General features: G+C 38.0%; 1 protein-coding gene across 5 annotated transcripts in view; it reads right to left on the reverse strand.

The window, feature by feature from the left end:
- SETD2 (SET domain containing 2, histone lysine methyltransferase) overlaps window positions 1-21,662 on the reverse strand; it is a 110,715-nt gene that overhangs the window by 32,820 nt on the left and 56,233 nt on the right. For 3 of the 5 annotated variants that reach the window (XM_081073205.1, XM_081073204.1, XM_081073206.1), the window contains one exon: window positions 20,164-20,826. In XM_081073205.1, the coding sequence (XP_080929331.1) occupies window positions 20,164-20,826 (663 nt within the window). Of the gene's footprint in view, window positions 1-17,315; window positions 17,484-20,163; window positions 20,827-21,662 lie in introns of those variants that run through there. The other 2 variants (XM_081073208.1, XM_081073207.1) reach the window with 1 other exon arrangement.

A 21,662-nucleotide genomic window follows, 5' to 3' on the forward strand; every position in this document is an offset into this window, starting at 1 on the left:
ACAATCTTAAGTGTACATAGATGAATGGATAGAGAAAATGTGGTACATATATACGATGGACTATTACTCAACCATAAAAAAGAATGAAATCTTGCCATTTGTGATAACATGGATGGACCCTGAGAGTATTATGCTAAGTGAAATAAAGATAAAGATGAACAAGTACCATATGATGTCACTTGGAAGAGGAATCTAAACAAGCTGAACTCACAGAAACCAATAGTGACTACTAGGGACTGAGGGGTGGGGGGAAAGGGGAGATGATGGTCAAAGAGCACAAACTTCCAATTATAAGATAAATACGTTCTGGGGATCTAATTTATAACATAGTCATTACAGTTAATAATACTGTATTACACACTTAAAATGTGCCAAGGGAGTAGATCTTACATGTGTTCCCTACAAAGACATGGTAATTACACGACATGATGCAGATGTTATTTAATGCAATGGTGGTAATCATTTTGCAATATATAAGTGTATCAAATCAACACACTGTACACTTCAAACTTAAACAGTGTTTCATGTCAATTATGTCACAATAAAGCTGGAAAAAAGATCAAACAACAACAAAAGTTTTAGCCCAAGAAATGTTACACAGCTATAATTTTGATGTTTCTGTCTTTATTGTATATGCATCATAATTCCCTAAAGCACTTAGATTATATTTAAAGTTACAGTAAATAGACTCTGAGTAAATGGATTCTCCTATGGGAAAAAAAGTTTGGTTTTAATTATTTTTTCTTTATAATACCCATTTTTGGTTAAAAAAACAAACACTTGAACAAATCACCTGCTACTACTAGGTCAAGTGGGCCTAAACTGAAATATTTTCTTCCAACAGTCTCAAAAAGTACTCATCGGAAAGTTCTTGGCAAAGCTCTGCAGCACACTGTTATCACATCCCAAACAAACTGCTAGAAATAGATGGCAGAAATGGAATCAAAACAAAATTATGAAACAATACTTTATAAGAAAACTTTTTCTGGAAAGGATAAAAATTTAACACTGATTCAGACTGTTCTTGAGCTAAATAAGACTGAGAACAAAATAATTTACAATGAGAGCGTAACTAATTTTTTACCTTTTATTATATAGAGATCAGATTATTCTATAATAACAGATTTACTTTTTTTTTTTTAATTTTTTTATTGGGGAAGGGGAACACGACTTTATTGGGGAACACTGTGTACTTCCAGGACTTTTTTCCAAGTCAAATTGTTGTCCTTTCAGTCTTAGTTGTGGAGGGCGCAGCTCAGCTCCAGGTCCAGTTGCCGTTGCCAGTTGCAGTGGGCACAGCCCACCGTCCCTTGTGGGAGTCGAACCAGCAACCTTGTAATTGAGAGCCCACTGGCCCATGTGGGAATCGAACAGGCATTCTTCGCAGTTAGGAGCATGGAGCTCCAACTGCCTGAGAGACCGGGCCAGCCCAGATTTACTTTTTAAAACTAGATTACCGAGTTTTTCCTTGTTAGCAAGTACAAATCAAACTGGGTTTGTGCCAACCAAATCATTTCTCCTAACTATTTTTGTAAATGACTAAGAACAACAACAAAAAGACTGTGAGCGAGATGCCACTTTCATAGGTGGAAGAAACAGCAAGAGAGTAGGTGGGAACAAAAATTAGAAAATATGACAACAAAGCTATGAGATAATGGAGATTAGAAGTTCAAGTTTCAATTTCAGGTAAAGGAGTCCTAGGAAAGAAGGACCTATTTTAAGAAATAATGAAGATGAGTTTTCCATAACTAAAGAAATATAACATACTTCTCATTAAAAAGGTTAAGAGATACTAACAATTGTCACCCCAATAAACTTTAATTAAAAAAAAAAATTGGCTAAGAGCGCCAAACAGAAAACAAAAAGACTATGACTCAGCAAGTCTGCAACTAGGTTTATATGCCAAAAAAAAAAAAAATCTCATATTGGCTCATGTAGGGAAATGTAGAAAATGTCCATCATTACAATGTCTGCAGTGGAAGAGCTGAAGGCAATCTGGGTGCCCCTCATGAGAGAAAGCAGAACAGAAAATTACCGGTGCATATCAGAGTAAAACGCAGCAGTTAGAAGCAAAGGACTACAAAGAATACAAAGCAACATGCACTGATCTTAGAAATATAGTGCTGAATTTTTAAAAAAGCAATGAGATAGGGCAGGCCCGGTGGCTCAGGCAGTTAGAGCTCCATGCTCCTAACTCCGAAGGCTGCCAGTTTGATTCCCACATGGGCCAGTGGGCTCTCAACCACAAGGTTGCCAGTTCAATTCCTCGACTCCCACAAGGGATGATGGGCAGCGCCCCCTGCAACTAAGATTGAACACGGCACCTTGAACTGAGCTGCTGCTGAGCTCCCGGATGGCTCAGTTGGATGGAGTGCGTCCTCTCAACCACAAGGTTGCCGCTGGTTCGAGTCCCGCAAGGGATGGTGGGCTGCGCCCCCTGAAACTAACAACGGCAACTGGACCTGGAGCTGAGCTGCGCCCTGCACAACTAAGACTGAAAGGACAGCAACTTGGCTTGGAAAAAAGTCCTGGAAGTACACACTATTCCCCAATAAATTCCTGTAAGAAAAAAAAAAAGCAATGAGATAACAGGGTATCATTTAGATATATTAAAACTACATGTGTATAATGAGCATCTCAATGGATGCAGAAAAAGTTATTTGACAAAATCCAACAAACCTTAATGATAAGAACATTCAACAAACCAGGAATAGAAGGGAACGTGGAACTAATATCATACTTAATGATGAAAGACTGAAAGCTTTCCTCCTAAATTCATACCAAGACAAAGATGCCTGCTCTTGATACTTCTATTCAACACTGTATTGGAAGTTCTAGCCAGAGCAAGGAACCAAGAAAAAGAAATAAAACGCGTCCAAAATGGGGTGGGGGGTAAGGAGGGGAGTAAAACTGTCTATTCACAAATGATCTTGTATGTACAAAATCCTAAAGAACACACACACACACACACACACACACACACACACACACACAACCAAAAAAAACCCAAACAACCCTATTAAAGACACTTAATGACCTTACCAAAATTGCAGGAAATAAGATCAACATACAAAATTAAATTCTATTTGTTCTATAAACCAGCAATGAACAAGTCAAAATTGAAATCAAGAAAATAATCACATAATTATATGAGCAATAAAAAATAAATATATAGGAATAAATTTTTTAACCAAGAGCAAGGCTAGTACACTGAACACTACCAAACATTAGTTGCAAGAAATTAAACAAGACTTAATGGAAAGACCTATGGTTATGAATTGGAAAACTTAAATGTTGTTAGGATAGTAATACAATCCTTATCAAAATTCCAACTGATTTTTCCTGCAGAAATGGAAAAACTGATCCTAAAATTCATATGGAATTGCAAGGGACACAGAGCAGCCAAAATAATCTTACACTTATAGACCAACACACACACACACACACACACACACACACACACACACACACACGATTCATAATTCTCAATTTCAAAACTTAATACAAAGCTACCGTAATCAAACAGTGTGGTACTGGCATAAGGATAGAAATATAAACCAGTGGAACAGAACTGAGTCCAGAAATAAACCCAAACATCCATGGCCAAATGATCTTCAACAAGGGTGACAAGATTATTCAATTGGGGGAAAAATAGTCCTTTCAACAAGTGATTCTGGGACAACTGGATATCCACAAGTCAGAGTCAAGTTTGACTCTTACCTCACACCACATACAAAAAATAATTCAAAATGAATCAAAGACCTAAATGTAAAAGCTACAATTTCAAACTCTCGGTAGAAAACACAGAGGTAAATCTTCATGACCTTAAATTTTGTGATGAACTCTTAGATACGACACATGCAACAAAAACACAAATAAGAAAAATATAGGTAAGATGGGCTTCATCAAAATTTAAAACTTGGTGCTTCAAGGACATCGAGAAAGTGAAAAGATGCTCAAAGAATGGGAAAAGGCATTTACAAATCATATATACGATATCCAAATATATAAATAACTCTTCCAACAATAAAAAGAAAACCTGGTTAAAAAATGGGCAAGGGGTTCTTCCCATAAGCGGCCTCTGAAAATGGTTTGCTATTTGCTTGACCCAGAGAACCCCACAAAATCATGGAAATCGAGAGGTTCAAATCTTCGGGTTCATTTTAAAAACATTCGTGAAACTGCCCAGGCCATCAAGGGTACGTATATCCAAAAAGCCACCATGATCTAAAGGATGTCACGTTACAAAAGCAATGTGTGTCGTTCCGTCATTACAATGGTAGAGATGGGAGGTGTGCTCAGGCCAAACAGTGGGGTTGGAATGTAGAGTCAGTGGCCCAAAAAGAGTGCAGAATTTTTACTGTACAAGCTTAAAAATACAAAGAGTAATGCTGAACTTAAGGGTTTAGATGTAGACTCTCTGGTCATTGAACACAGCCAGTGAACAAAGTTCCCCAAGATGCAGCGCAGAACTTACAGAGCTCACGGCGGGTTAACCCACACATGAGCTTCTCCTGCCACACTGAGGGGATCCTCACTGAAAAAGAACAAATTGTTTCTAAACCAGAAGAGGAGGCTGCAGAAAACAAAAAATCTCCCAGAAGGAAGTGAAGAAACAGAACTTACGTCCTGGGAGTAAATCCAACATCAAATAAATGCTAATGAAAGTAAAAAACAAACAAAGTATAATATAAATAAAAAATGGGCAAGGGATCCGAATAGACATTTCTCCAAAGATATACTGATGGCCAATAAACACATGAAAAGATAGACATCACTTAACGAGGTCTGACAACTAAGTTTGCGAACTTGCCACCATGCGCTTACACTGACAGCACTTGTACAAACAGCTCAATAAGGTTTCATAACCTTGGTATATCAGGGTCTCAGAGCTGTGTTTGTGTCAACATGTGGCGGTGTCTTGAGTGGGGTTTGTTATTGTTGCGTGTTTTTGTGTGCCATCACGAGAAATGTCTGAGTTGAATTAGAGCAACGAACAAACATAAAATTTCTTGTTGATCTTGGCAAGAGTGAAAATGAAATCACGGACATGTTAGTCCAAGTGTGTAGGGATAATGTCATGAAGAAAATGGCAGTGTGCAAATAGATTAAACATTATTCTGAGGGGAGAGAATGCGTCACTGATGAAGAGAGGTCAGGATGGCCAGTAAAGAGCAGAACTGATGAAAAACATTGCAAAAATTCATCGAATTGTGCATCAAAATTGTCAGCTGACTCTCAGAAGCATAGCAGACCAAGTAAACATCGATAGGAAAACCTTCACTGAGAATCTTGAGAAAGGTATGTATGAGAAAAGTGTGTAAAAAAAATGGTCCCAAAGGATCTCTTGCATCAGGACAATGCACCAGCTCACACAGCACTGTCTGTGAGGGAGTTTTTAGTCAGGAAACAAATAACTGTATTGGAACACCCTCCCTACTCACCTGATCTGGCCCCTAATGACTTCTTTCTTTACCCAAAGATAAAGGAAATATTGAAAGGAAGACATTTTGATGACATTCAGCACATCAAGGGTAATACGACAGCTCTGATGGCCGTTCCAAAGAGTTCCAAAATTGCTTTGAAGGGTGGACTAAGCGCTGGCGTCGGTACATAGCTTCCCAAGGGGAGCACTTCGAAGGTGACCGTAGTGATATTCAGCAAGGAGGTAGGTAGCACTTTTTCTAGGATAAGTTCGCGAACTTGACTGTCAGACCTCGTATCATTAGGGAAATGCAAATCAAAACCATGAGAGAAGAATGTGGAGAAATTGGAACCTTTGTGACTGTTGGTGGCAATGTAAAATGGTACAGCCTTTGTGAAAAACAGTATGATGATTTCTCAAAATATTAAAAACAGAATTACCGTATGATCCAGTAATTCCACTTCTGGGTATATATTCAAAAGAATTGAAAGCAGGGTCTCGAAGATATATTTGTGCAGCTATGTACACAGCAGCATTATTCACAATAGCTCAAATGTGGAAGCACCCCAAGTGTCCATCGACTGATGAGTGGATAAGTAAAATGTGGGATATACATATAACAGAATATTTGGCCTTAAAAAAAGAAATTCTGCAATATGCTGCAACATGGGTGAACTTTGAGGGCATTGTGCTAAGTGAAAGAAACCAGTCACAAAAGACTACTAATACTTTATGAATCCACTTATATGAGGTACTTAGTCAAAATCATAAAGACAGAAAGTATAATGGTGGTTGTCGGGGGCTAGGGAGAGGGGAGAATGGGAAGTTATTGTGTAATAGGTATAACAGGTATAGAGTTTCAGTTTACAAGATAAAAAGTTTTGAAAATGAATGATGATAATGGTTGCACAATAAAGTGAATGGATTTTTTTTTCCTTCTTCTGCCTTCCTCCACCCCTCCAGTTCAAGCCGTTGTTTCTCAGTCTAGTTGTATAGGACACAGCTCCCCGGCCCATGTTGGTATTATGAGCCTTGTGCTCCCCCGGCTGAGGCAGTCGGTCACTGGTCGTCAGTCGGCCACTCATAGCAGCTCACAGCAGCTCACGGCAGCTCTCACCGTCTGCCGGTCGCTTCTGGCAGCACACGGTAGCCCGCAGCAGCACACAGCAGCACACAGCAGCCCATGGCAGCCCAACTCCAGGGAGAGCTGTTGTTCACAATCTTAGCTGTAGAGGGCGCAGCTCACTGGCCCATGTGGGAATCGAACCTACGACCTGGGCGTTAGCACAGCGCTCCAACCACCTGAGCCACCAGGCTGGACCCCAAGTGAATGGATTTAATACCACTAAACTGTATTTTAAAATGGTTAATGGGGCAGCCAGATGGCTCAGTTGGTTAAAGCGTGAGCTCTGAACCACAGGGTTCCGGTTCGATTCCCACATGGACCAGTGAGCTGCGCCCTCCACAACTAGATTGAAGACAATGAGCTGCCGCTGAGCTTCTGGAGGGCGGTCGGATGGCTTAGTCAGTTAGAGCTCGAGCTCTCAAAAACAAGGTTGCCGTTTCAATACCCCTATGGGATGGTGGGCTGCACCTCCTGCAACTAAAGATTGAAAATGGCGACTGGACTTGGAGCTGAGCTGCACCCTCCACAAGTAGATTGAAGGACAACGACGTGGAGCTGATGGGCCCTGGAGAAACACACTGTTCCCCAATATTCCCCAATAAACCAAAACCAAAACAAAACATAAAAATGGTTAAGATGGTGAATATGTTAAGTGTATCTTACCACAATAAAAAAGGTGCAAAACAAAAACACAAGATACCACTTCACACTCAACAGGATGGCTACTATAAAAAAATAAAAATAAGTGTTGCTGAGGGTGTAGAGAGAAACTGGAAAGCTCAAACATTGCTGGTGGGAATGTAAAATGATGTAGCTACTACGGAAAAGAGTCTGGTAGTTCCACAAAAAGTTAAACATAGTGATCCAAAAATTCTACTCCTAGATAAATACCCAAGAGAAATGAAAACAGGTATTCTTACAAAAACTTGTACACGAATACTCACAGTAACATTATTCCCAACAGCCCAAAAGAAGAAACAACACAAATGTCCAGCAACTAATGAATGGATAACAAAATGGGGTATCCCCATATAATGGAATATTGTGCAGCTATAAAATGGATACCTGCTACAACATGGATGAACCCTGAAAACATTAAGCTAAGTAAAAGAAGCCGGACACAAAAAGCCACATATTTTTTTATTCCATTTATCCTCATTATCCACAGATTCTGTATCAGCAAATTCAACAACTCACTACAATTTTTTTGGTATAGTTTTTCCAAATAATTGGTAACATGATGCAACATTCTTTTCCCAAAAGTCTCTCAGAAACCTTTCATTACTCTTTCTGGAAATGCTTCTAGCACACTACTGTCCTTATATATTTCCTTTCCAACTTCTTCAATATTATTTTCACTGACTTTATGAAATCAATGCTTTTTTTTTAATAGATCTGCATTGTATTTGTAGTGCATTGCCCAATTTTTAACAGTGAGACTTTTTGGTTGAGAAAGAAAATAATCCATTAGACAAGGATAGATGCTAATGTTAACTGAGTAGGGAGATTTAAATGAGAATTTTTAAAGTGTGCAGTGCATCAATTAATGTTTTTTGGTCACAACTTTTGTTTCTTTAAGCAATTTTGAAGCCATGAAGATTAAGATACTGAGAATATCGTATTTGAACATATGTATGTGTGTGCACATATGAAATGTGTGTACATGTATTTAGTTACACGTAAGAGAGAAGTTTTTCCAAGGTAACTGAATGTATTTGAAAAAGATTTCAAAAAGCCCACCACACTTCCAGGATTTTCAAATACTTGTGAAGTTTAAGGATTAGAAACAAACATACCAAATATTTATCTGAATTTACTGAACACTGAAAATTTAGAGAGTGCTAAGAACTTAAAGAAACAAAATGATGAAAAATTGAACCTCATCTGGTTCCCACTGAAACCATACAGCTTATAGACAAATCATCTACAGCTTATGACAAATACATAGTTATATCAGTTATGTTGGTCATCTAAGCTAAGGATACTAAAGCACGTTTCTTTGGGTAATATCAGACTGTTACGGAACCTGATTCACAATTCTATAGATCAGTACAAGGGTTAGCAAACTGCACCGCAAATCCTACCTGCAGCCTGGTTCTCTTCTTAAAGGGAGGGGAAAGAAGGAAGAAAGAAAAAGGTGGGATAAAAGAAGGGAGGAGGAGACTAATACCTCCAGTTACATTTTAATTTTTAGTATTTTAATATTTACTATCCGGCCTTTTACCAAAAACAACTACCAACCCTTGATCTAGAGAAATAAAAGCACACCTCTGGGTAACATACAATTAACTCTGTCATGGACCTGATTCATAATTTCATATACTAGTATAAAGATTAAAAATCCATTCTCAGTCAATAACAAATTAAAAAATGAACATGTAACACATAATTCCAATATCTATGGCTCTACACAACCCCAAGGTCCAATTAAAAAAAATACTGGGCAAACACTGTTATGTATCCTAGCTTCCTTTCCCTCAGCATAAATTCTGTGAAACACTTTCAATGGTAATGGTTCTAGAACCAGGATTTAGCTTCCTTTAACAGAAGGAAGAGTTGTTTAACTCCTATCATCCTGTCCGTGTAATAAAGCAGAAGAGTCTATGGTTTTATCTCACAAACTGTATTTATTACAAATGGTGGGAGTAGGGGGATCTCCCTTAGGTCATGGAGGTCCTGAGATTTGATTAAAAAACCAAAAACCAACAAGTTAGAAGATAATGTACATTTCTAGAAGTTTCATAAAATCACACATGAGAGGGGCAGAGGAAGTGAGAGAGAGGGAAAACGGGGAGCGGAATGTTTTTTTGTTGTTTTTTTTTTAAGAAAGGGTTTATTTTTTTTTTACATATTTTTTTACTTTTTTTTTTTTTTGCCTTTTTGTGTGTGTGTGTGTGTGTATGTGTGTGTTGCGAGCCCACTGGCCCATGTGGGAATCGAACCGGCAGCCTTCGAAGCTAGGAGCATGGAGCTCCAACCGCCTGAGCCACCGGGCCGGCCCCGGAATGTTTTTATTTATTCTTTTTAAAGCCCCGAAGAGATACTCTTCTAACTTCAGAGAGCTGGGCTCCCAAAAAACGAAAGCTAATTAGATTCAGTTTCAGTTTTCAGCCACTCAGAAAAATGGGCAAAGAATATGGACACAGTTTTTAAAATAGGAAATATAAAGATATTCCATACTTCACGTACAAGAGAAATTCAAATTAAAACTACAACAAGATTCCATTTTAGCCTATCAGTCTGACCAAGGTAAAGCAGTGTTGACCAAGATGTAATGAAATAGGCACTCTTATGCATATACACTGCTGATGGCATCAAATTGGTACAACTATGAAGAGCAACTTGGCAATATCTGTCAAAATCACAAATAACAGATGAAGACTCAGTACAACTTTTAGTACTTTATTCAACATGTATATTTCCACATATGTGAATGTGTTCGAAATGACTCATGTAAAGGTTACTTGCTGCTAAGTTAAAGGAAGGAATCAACCTAAACGTCCAAAATAGGAGACTGATTAATATTATTAACAGGAGATTGATTATGGAGTATGTATACAATAAAATACTAAGGAGTTATGAAAAATATATTATTTATAAACTGAAACAGTCTTTACAATATATTAAATAAAAAGCAAAGAAAAAGAAAGAAGGAAAGGAAGGAAGGAAGGAAGGAAGGAAGGAAGGAAGGAAGGAAGGAAGGAAGGAAGGAAGGAAGGAAGAAAGAGAGGTTAGCTCTTTCTTTCACCACGTTTCGTTGGAATTGGGGTTTTTCTCGCTATTTCTGGGCTATATGGTTCTTTCCAGGCTACTTGGTAGCAACTTCAGAGTTTTGAGCGTCACCTTCCGCTCGAACCCTTTGGGGGATCTTGGAGGAGCTTCAGGCTGTGACTAGACTTCCAATGGACTCCCCAATGAATCTTAACTGAACCTCCACCCCGGAGTCTCCTTAGATGCCCAGTGAAGAAGATTCAGCTAGCTCTCAAGCTGTCTCAGAAGTACTAGCAAAGAACCTTAGTAACTTGACTCTCAGCCCTAGTACCAAATTCCCTTCCCTTCTACCAGAATGTTCACCCCAACAGCAGGACAGAGAAAAAAACTTACAGGGGCTTGGACTGGGGCTGGGTCAAGGCATAGTCTACAGGAGGAGACGCGGAGTAAGGACACTGGCAACTGCTCGGAAAGAAAGGATGCAAAGGATGTTACAAGTTATTAGATACCGCACCCTGTCTCTGCTTCGAAAAGACCCACAGGAAAGGAAAATTGAGATTGAATCACGATTCAGAAGATTTAGATGTAGCTGTCATTATTGCCTATATCATGGAGATCCTTCTGATAATATTAGCATGGAGAATAATGATGACATGGAGTCCATTTAGCCAACAGTACCTTATTCTGGTACTGTTTTATTTCTTGCTAGTAATTTTAGGATCATTATGCAGCAGCTAGGAAAAGCTGTTCTATGCTAGGACAGACTATACCAATATTTTGATAACCTAAGATATAAATTCTGTGATGTCTTTTTTCTTGCATTTTTTCCTGTCTTTGATACCAGTAACTTCTAAGGAATCTATGTAGTTTGCATTTGAATGACTTCAATATACTTCAGTTGCACTTTTTTATTTGACCTAAAGAAGCACTAATAAGTCTTGAGTATTGCCTGTGTATTTTCGAAGCCTGAAGTCAGTAAGATGAAACCCAACATCAAGAATTAGAAGCAAGCAACTTTCGTGTGGCAAGAATGTGAAAAAGAAGACATTGGGTGGTTTGGCTAAAGCATGATTAAGGCAGGGTGCATTAGATGCTCTGGTTTTCAAAGTTTTGATTTGTAGCAAATTTTTTTGATGTGCTATTTCAGTTTTCAGTAGCAAATAAACGTGTGTATAGGGGCTCTTATTAAAATTGAGGCATACTTGAATAACTTTAAAAAAGAAAGGAAGGAAGGAAGGAAGGAAGGAAGGAAGGAAGGAAGGAAGGAAGGAAGGAAGGAAGGAAGGAAGAAAGGAAGAAAGAAAGAAAAAGAAAGACAAGGAGCTAACTAGTTCTGCAAAACAAACACACATAATACACACAAATTATCTCTGAAAGGTTACACAAGAAACTGGTTGCATTGGTTGCCTCCAGGAAGCAGGACATGGGGCAGGGGTAAGAGTGAAATACTTCTCTGTATGGCCTGTTCTAAAATTAAAGAAAAAAGAAAAAGGTAACATGACTCAGAGGAAGCCCCAGACACAGTACCAAAAATTTGTGTGCACTGTGATTACATCATGGTAAAGACTACCACAAGGGGGGCGGGGGCTGTGATGTCTCAGGCAAGGCCTAAGGAACCTGGGGACTCCCAAATCAACTTCTCCATGCTGCTCTTTAGCAAGTGCCGTATCTTAAAAAGAACTCCTAGTTCAGTGCCATTCAGTTTAAACTTGTCCCCCCAACCTTCTTCTTCTCTAGCTTTCCCCACCCTTGACTCTAATTCCAAGAACGTACCGTAGCAATGCTGAATTGTATTAAGCAGATGACTAAAATGTGCTGGGCTTACACTAAGTACTGAAGTAGGCAGTGAACAACAGACACAAATCCCTGCCTCTCTAGCCCAGTAGTAACTGTGTGTACAGACAGTATAAGTGTTTATTGCTGGTAAGTAATCACTGAAGGATAATCAAGGTCATCATAACTGTTTCTCCAATTTCAGATTTGTTTTCTAGGCAAATTCATTTCAAATCTAAGATTTTTCCTTACACTTTTCAAAGTTAACTACCTCCTCTATAATTTTTCTAATTATAACTTAAAAATCACAGCCCTCCAAGTGACTTCACTGAAGTTACATATTCTACTAGTCAACCCAACACTGCAGTTAAGAGTAGGAGCCTTCCTGCTGTCCAAATCATCCAGAAAGTACTTCTGGACCATAGTTCATTCCTTTCCCAACCCGTATGGACGCACATTCCTGTTTGAGAAGCTGCTCCTATCTAGGAACCCTCAGCCCAGGAAACCCCAGAGCATATGACAATCCTCTGAAGTTCAATTATGGATCACGAGGTAAAATCTCTGCAGCTTTAAGGAAAGAAAGGATACTTGAACAAAATACTAAAATGGTAGTTTCTCTGATTTCAGAATGAATTTGGACTGATTACAGCTTTTTAATCAAATGCAGATTAGGAGAATTCTAAACGTATTCACTATAATTGCATGAATTGCCGAGCAGGGATACAGAAATCACTATTTGCTGGATCAGAAAAAGGAGCGGAAAGAATATAGTATTTAAATCAGAAACCTAAGTCAATTTTTATCTGTCCCTTAAAAGCTAAATCACAACCTCATGGGCCTGTTTCCATTTTACAGCTAATAAAAACACCACCGCTTACTTCACGGGGTTGCAAAGATTACATGACACTCACTTCAAATATTTTCTGACCACCCATCAAATAAAACATACACACTATGGATTCAAGAAGCAGTGTGGTAACATAAGAAAAGATGGACCTTCTCATTTCTTCATTCAAATGAAGTGCCATAGGCCCTCAGAATGTCCTGGGGAGATTCAAGTGACCAAGACAGAAGCAGTCTCTGCCTTCACACAAGGTACAATTATGGTATGTTATCTGCTATGACTGGAACTGATGTTATGTATACAGAAAAAGCAGAATACTGTCTTGGAGGAATAGGAGTTGCTTTCCTAGAAAGAGGAGGAGATATCTAAACAAAACCAAGTGTTTTCAGGAATGTGTGCGTGCGTGCGTGTTTACACGTGTGTATGAACATTCGGCGCACAGGCCCACTGGTGGGCCAGAACGGCTTGAGGTGAGACTGCATAAATGAGGACCAGACTATGTCACGGTGTGCGTGCCTCCTTAAGAAAAATGGACTTAATCTTAATAGTTTAATGAGGAACCATTTAAATGTTTCAAATAGGACACTGACATGAACAAATCCGTACTTCCAACAGATAACTCTGGCTACTAAACGTAGCACAGATTGTAGGGGGCACACACAGTCACTTACTATTATTAAGAGGTTACATTATTATAACCATTACTATAAAGATACCAAAATGAAAGTAACTCTTACTACAAAGATTAAGAAATGGCCTTTGCCCCTGAAGATCTCGTGGTCCAATGAATGGAAACAAGCATCTAAGCAAGTAATTTTAGTAATCTGTTAAATTTACTACCACTGTATAGAAAAATACAGAAAAGGACAAAGCACTACAAGGGATGAACTGCAACTGTAACTCTAAATAAAGGAGGATTTTAAAAAAAAGAAAGCAAGAAAAGAAAGGATATTCTAAGCAAAGAGAAGAGCACACACAAGGACGAAAGGTGAATATGTATGAACAGCCTGATATGACTCATGCACTGAGTATGTAAGTGAAATGGTTGGGCAAGAAGGTCAGATAAACAGAAGTACCTCCCCTACTTATTTAGTTCTTCATACACTAAAGGCATGGCTTTGAACGCAATGGGAGTCTCGGTGACGCTTTTACAGATTCCTGTTGGTCACATCTGTGTTTTTAAAAAAATAATGCTGTAGTGTAATAAAAGATAACATAAAGGGGGGAAGAACAGGAGCAAGGACAAACAGGAGGCTGCTGCAACAGTCTAAGAAATGACAAGAGCCTGAATTAAAAATGGCAGAGGAGACAATGTGAACTCTGCAACATGAAGGACTGAAGGCATCTCAGGTGCCCCAGAAACACTACCTTTTAAGGGACAGGCAGAATAGGGACATCAGTGAGAGCCTCAGAAGCAAACAAATGATTCAGTAAGGGTGTGCTCTCAGGTATGCAGCAGACAAGAGAAATGACAGAGTGGTCAAGTACATTATGTGCAAACACCCAGTAGCAACGATTTCATCTAGAGCTGGGATGTTGGTTTCTAAATACTATTTCCCACCACGAGGAACCAGAGCTTCTTATAGAAATGGCTGATTCCAGGGCTAGGTAAGGGAAAGTACAAGATGAACCTGGAACATCATGTTACACCAGGTTAAAAAAAATGGAGATATGTCAAAATCACACAGAAAGCAATTAACAGGCTCTCTCAATGCTCATATCAGGGACAATTTAAGTATCAAATAAATAGTGGAACTAATGGATAATTTAAATAAAACAAGAATCCATGAGTCTAAACAGATACAAATCAACGAATAAAGAACTAAATTGAAAAGCAGGGAAAGCTCTTGCTTACAAAAGAATGCCAACCAAAAACACAGAAGTAAAAGAAATGATGGATTAGAAAATCACCATCTGGTAACCATCATAGTTATATGATTCAGGCAAATTCACTGGACATTGAAGCTAATGGATAAATTTGGTGAAAAACAGAATATTTACATATTTCCAAAGGTGCTCCTATGTGATCAAAGCTGACAATGCCAATAATGGGACAAAGCAACATCATGTGAAGAACACTACTGTAATATTCCTGACCAAAATGTGTAACCTGAATCCAAACAAAACAAAACTTCAGACAAGCCCAAACTGAGAAATACTCTAAAACATTAAAAAATATTTTAAAATGTGAAGTTTATAAAAGGCAAAGAAAAACTGAAGAACTGTTCCAGATTAAAGGATATTAAAGCAATACAACTCAATACAACTCTTAATTTCAGATTAGATGCTGGAACAGAATTTTTTCTTTTTTTTGCTATTAAAGGACACTATGTACATAATTTGGCAAACTTTGAATGCAGTCTGTTGATTAGATAATAGTATGCGTCACTGTAATTTGCTGACTTTGATATGTATTCTGAAGTCATATAGGAGAATGCCCTTGTTTTTATGAAATACACACTGAAATATCAAGGGGCAGCAGGCATCTTATCTGTAACTTAACTCTTTAAAAGTTAAAAATATTTAAGAAAGAATAATACACAAATTTGGTAAAATATTAAATTGGGGAAACTGGATGAAAGGTTTAGAAGAATTTGAAGCTGATTTTTTTCCTTCATTTGTCACAAATGTGTTATTACATGCAGAACACACACAGAAAGTATTCTTGCAGTTTTCCTGTTAAGTCTGAAATTACATCAGAATTAAAAGCTAAGAACACTTAAGAAGGAAAATTTGTGTTTTTTTCATTATGGTTACATATAAAACTAGATTATACCAATTTATCTATACTCAAAAATTCACTTAAGTCTCCAACTAACTTGATCATGGTCCTGAGGTAAGCACCATACCCCACAAAGGTCTCTTCTAGCCCAGTAATTCTATGTAATGTACTTACTCTCTGGCTTCTCAGATACTCTTATATCCAAATAAAGTAACTTTTCCTAAACAGAGTGAAGCCTTTTTAAAAAAAAAAAAAAACTAACTTCATGGGCTATAGAAACATGATCATTATGTCTTTAGGGAAATAGAATTAAAAGCTCACCCAAAAGACTAAAGTGTCAAAATAACTTCATTGAAAAGCAGAATAATTAGAGCAGCCAAATTATGTACTTGATCGTTTAGATCAGGTATTGGCAAACTTATTCTGTAAAGGACAAGATATTAAATACTTTACGCTTTGTTGGTTATCCAGTCTCTGAAGCAACTACTCAACTCTACCACTGCAGTGCAAAAGCAGCCAGACTATACGTAAGTGAATGAACATGGCTGTGTTAACAAAAAGTTTATTTATAAAAACAGGCAGTGGGGCAGACTTGGTCAACCTATGATTTAGATGAAAGTATTTATTCAATAATAAATAAAGGGACTACTAATAAGTTTACGGACGTGTTTGCCTTTTAACAAGCGAGACACTTATTAAAAAATTTCAATGTAGCAGTATCTAATACAGTGTTCCTTGAGGACGATTCTAAACTTTAAAGAAAAGGATAAATAATATTGATCTTCATGGATATAGAATAACCTCTACTAAGGATTTTGAAATTTATTACAGAAATCCAGGGCACATAATTTCATTTTGAAATGTTGCATTGCAGATTTCATAGATAATATTCGCTACGGACTGAAATTCAAGCAGTGACTCAAAACTTTTCAGTTGAGCAACTGTTTTATGTAAACTTTCTGTAGAGAGTTTAACGCTTAACTTTCTAGGAAAATAACATGTTTGGTGAATTAAAGAAATGTCTTGAGAAAAAGATGAAAAAATTAGTAAGAGTGGTCATTAAGAAGAGTCCAACTTATCACATACAGAACGTTGTCCCTAAGTCATCTAATTCAAGTGTAACTGTAACTCCCCAGGCTTCATGATAAGGAGAGATGCATATCCTGTAGCCCTAAGTGCTTACAAGACAGGCTCTGGAATCACTAGCCATCACAAGTTCTTGGGTGTTTAAATTGCAACTGCAACTGCCCAATTCACGGGAAACTCACCTCTTCTCATGATCCAAATGAATGAAGATTTTCCAGTCAAGGTTATAATTAATCACCACTTAACAACCAGCTGTTTTGCCCTGTGAAGTCTAGGGTATATTTTCAGCATGAGGGATGATGTACAACACTTCCTTTTGCAAAAAGAAATATATGCACATGTCCCTGCTGAAAATGTAGCCCAGGAGATTTACTTGTAAAGTGAAGACATACTCATGTGTAGCAATGTGCTAGGTGATGTTTCTTGTTGAGGTCTACTTTAGGAGTCAAAATGTGTAAGCCTTGAAGAGCCAAGGGCGTGGTCCTGTGTATAGAGGTATAGAAAAAGTAGCTCACTTAATCCTTTCTCGCCAGGAGTCGGGATTTTCCCAGAACGACATCCATTGTCGGCAATGGACGCACCAAAATAACGCCGGCGCCAGAGTTAACCACCTCTGTCCTCTTTTCACCTATTATATTTTTCATGCATCATCCAACTTCCCAACCATCTTCCTGTTTCTTCACAGAATGCACGCTAGGTTCTCGTTTTTCTTCAGCACGAAGTTGAAAATGGAGTTGAGAAAGGGAGACACATGGTCAGCTGGTGATGTTAACAAGCTCCTTGCTGCCCTGAGAAGCTAGATGGAAATGGTTCAAGTTACAAGAGGGATCATCATCAGATCTGGGAGGACAAAGAGTAATTCATGAAGCTTCATTCCCTTCCCTCCCACCCTCTTTCATTTATTGATGATCCCTATAGTCTGCCTTCACAGCAAAATCAAGATTAAGGAATCTGAAGCAACCTCTTTCAGTTCTTCACTCCATCCAGTGTGCAGAAAGGCCAAGTGGAACACATGTCCAGCAATGTTACAGTGGCCACAGAAAGTCCGGGAAGCTTGGAGTGGCTAACATAACCACAATCTTAGATCAATGCTTTTTGGTGTGATCTTGGAATTAATATCAGTAACTATCAGTGCTTGGCAGCAGGTGCTTAATAAAGACTGTTGAATAAGGCATTTTCTTTTCTGCCAATGAATACCTTGAACACATAGGTGGAAGTCAGACAGAAGTAGTTAACTCTTTCAATGCCGGGATAGTACGAATATATACATCAAGTCAATGTGTTTCTCTAAAACTTGCAAATTATGGGTTCCTGATTTCAGAGTTCTTGTTACATGCTAGCTAAAGTTTTTTGTTTTCTGGTGTTTTTTTTTAAGGACAACCACAATCAGTTTTGAAAGTAGAACATGGTAAATGTTAATAGAATGATAGATGAATTAAGAACCCCAGCACCAACATGTAACAAAACATCACAGTTCAGTCAAGTAAAAACATTTCTCAGTAAAGAAATTCTAGATGGGTAATGATTCCAGAGCAAACTTTGAAGAAGTCTAAAGAAAAAGGATTTTACTTAATGGCTTCCTTAATGCTAAGAATCGGGATAAACCCAAAGTATAAACGTTAAGAAGGATGCATGTTAAGTACAAATAAAATTTTAAACCTCAAATCAAGAGGATCATCAAGCTACATAGTACTGTGCAACTGCTTTGATCTATCAGATAGCAGTGGGGAAAATTAAAAAGCAGGGGAAGAAATAATTTCATGGGACTCAAAAATGTATATCTAAAGTATGAGTTTAAATTACAAGTTATACCTAATTAGGTTAAGAATATCCCAGAGAGTAATTCATATCATTACAATTACAATACAAAACTACCATATACAGAAACAAAAATATTCACTTTTTCCAGATTTTAAGAAGAGACAGGCTTTTAAAAAATTATGATTGTCTTTTTTTTGTTGTTTTTAATTATGTCAATCAGAGACTTCTCAGATAAAGGTGATCTACTGGGCCAATAACCGTCCTCTCTATCAAACTGTATCTCTAAGGCCTTCTCTACGTCCACCTGTGTCCTTGTCTCCATTTCCACCTTCCGTACTGAACCAGCCAGAGTACAAGCTCTACTAGCAGTCTCCAAACACAAGAGAGACTTCTTCCAGGGGCTCCTTTGCCCTCACAAAGCAGGCCTTAAATAATATCTCTTTCAATTAATTGCAATTCCAGTTCCTGTAGTTCACAGGTTGTATCATAAGCAGATTTACTATGAATCCTTCCTTTTAGAGTTATAAAAAGGTCAGATTTCATGTTTTTAGTAAGGCTGAGTTTACGCTGAACTGTAAGTGATGAAAGAGTAGCATGAATAAGAGCTCAAATGGGTACACGAGCTGAAACCACACCATACTTAAAGAAGGGTCTCAACACAGCAACTGCGGATTCTGAAAATAAGCACCGTGCACAACCAACCAACTACTCATTTTGCTTAGTGTTAAGGCCAGTTCCATATGGGTCAAATCACAGGATCTAATGGGTGCCCTTTGTAGTCATAAGCAGGGACAGAGGATTCAGGTATCCATCTTGTCGCAATTAAATCTGTAATGCTGGTTTATCTGGTTGCTTCACCTCTGGCAGAAGAAAGGAGGAACAGAAAAATAGAAGCTAGGAATGTAACCTGTTCCCACAGGATCTTCAAGACCCGGATCCCAGATCCAATCACTTACAACCAAAATGTACCACATCTCTCCTAGGCTCATCCTGTTATTGACTTCTGTGTTTATCCAAGAGCCAAGCTGGGTTTTCTGCAAAGCAAACCCTGCACATCTTGCTACATCTTTAACAAGCGATTATGTATGTATTAGGAGTAAGGGTTCCTTCCAGATCTATTTTTCCTCTAGATAGCATGTTTTGTCCAAAGAAACAGGCATTTAAAGGCAGGTCATTACAGAAGCAATAATGGAACTGAATACCAACTAGTGCCACATAAAGTTATTTTACTGGAATAAAAATTTATGTTAAATTGTTTTTGATGAGGAGTTGCCAAATTGCCTTGGTTTTCCAATTAGTTTTTTATTTTAAATTAATTTCTAGTTAATCCAATAAATTAATTTCCAATTAATTTAAACATTTTTTTCTTACTTAGAATCTTACATAGAATTTTCAAATGTAGCATCATATGTTTGTTACTCAAAGGATTTTTGCTTTTGTTTTCAATGTCAAGAGCCCTTGAATGACTGAATTCCCTGTTGTGATACACTTTTCTAAATGAGGAAAAACGGGACATTTGTGTATTAGTTTGGCTGGTTATATTTCTTGCCAAGGTTTCAAAGATGTCTGAAGCATTTATAATTAGCTGGCAGTAAGACAGTATTCCATTTTTCATAAATACACGTAGAGCTAGAAAAGTAGATAATGTGACTTAAGGTTTGTGGAACTCTAAACCTGAGAGATTCAGGTTAAAATGAACAAAAATGCTCTCTTACCTTTAGATCTTTCCAACTGTCCAGGAGTTTGGTGGCCAAATCACTTATATCTACTGTTTTATCAGGCTGCTCCTGGCTTCTCTCACTCTCCACATCAGATACACCCTCCTCTTCATCTTGGGATGGTGTTTCCTCAGCAATATGTTCTTCCAGTTTTGTGCTATGGCTCTCTTTAGGCTCTATGTCAGTATCAGCCTCTGGTTCGGACGTGGGTAGCTTACTGGCCTCCACAACAATTTCACTATCAACTTTAGATCCAGGCAGCTGTTGTGTGAGTAGCTGCTGTGACTGTAACTCTTCCTCTTCTTCTACAGGGACGTTTTCTAACTGGTCAAGGTCCTCTTTGCCATCTTTGCCTTCTAGCTCGCTGGTAGCATCAGAGATTGCACTGTCCATGCTATTTTCACTTATAATTTTAAGTCTACGAAACACCAGCTTCTTGGGGGTGTCTGTGTCAGCTTCAGTGCTCAGCTTGGTGGAAGGATCAGGTGTGTTGAGTGGTGTGTGAGCACGTGACGTATTCTCACTAGAATACCCATCTCCTTCACTCAACTGAGGGACAGCAATCTTGGTCTGAGACCAACGTTGAATAATTGGAAGCACTTTGCTTTCCTCCAACATATTTTTAGTAGGAATGGGTAAGTGTTCCAAAGTCTTTATAATCTGATTAAACACAATAAAAAAAAATCACATCACTTTGTACAACTGACTTTGCAAACCTCTGGATGGGGGTCAGATCATTTCTGCAGAAACAGTGGGGTTTTTTTAATGTCTTATTAAATTAAGACCTAAGTCTCTGTAACCAGTCCAGAAGAATTAAAATGTCATAATATTATTTTCCTATAGAAAGGAAGGAAAACTGTTTTAATAAGACTGACTACCAAGAATAAAATCTGCGGTAGGTGACTGCTCACAACATCAAACAGGGCTGATTAATATTTTCCACCCGTAGTTCTCAAACCTGGGTAGATTTTTTAAAATGTGTGTACTACTAGACCTCAACTTGGTATCTTTTTCTAAAGTTTCCCAAGTTGACTGTGATACAGGCTTGGGAACTATGCAATGACATATATTTAAATGATGTCTCACATATATACAAAAAAATGCAGATATTTACTTACCTCTTTAGCCTTTGATAAACAGATGTCTAGCAAAGAGAGACTCTCTCTTTGTTCAGAAATAAATACCCCTCCCACTCTGAAATCCACGAATTTCTTCCAAAGCACACCCTGCAATGTAGTTCTACCAAAACCCCAAGGCTCCCCCAACTTCTAAGAATAATTTTGGGCCGCAAGATAATCACTTATTTGCCCATTCTTGTATCTTTGTTTTTAAACGTGTATCATTACACGACTTTGGGATTATATCAGAAGTTGTGATTAAAAAGAATTACATTTAAACCAAGTTAGAAAACTATTTCATGGGAAGATGTAAGTCAGAACTCCACTAACAACGCTGCCAATGAACATTTACTTAGATCTTTTAAAACATTTATTTAC

Source organism: Rhinolophus hipposideros, assembly GCF_964194185.1.
Source record: "Rhinolophus hipposideros genome assembly, chromosome: 14".
In the NCBI taxonomy this organism is placed as follows: domain Eukaryota; kingdom Metazoa; phylum Chordata; class Mammalia; order Chiroptera; family Rhinolophidae; genus Rhinolophus; species Rhinolophus hipposideros.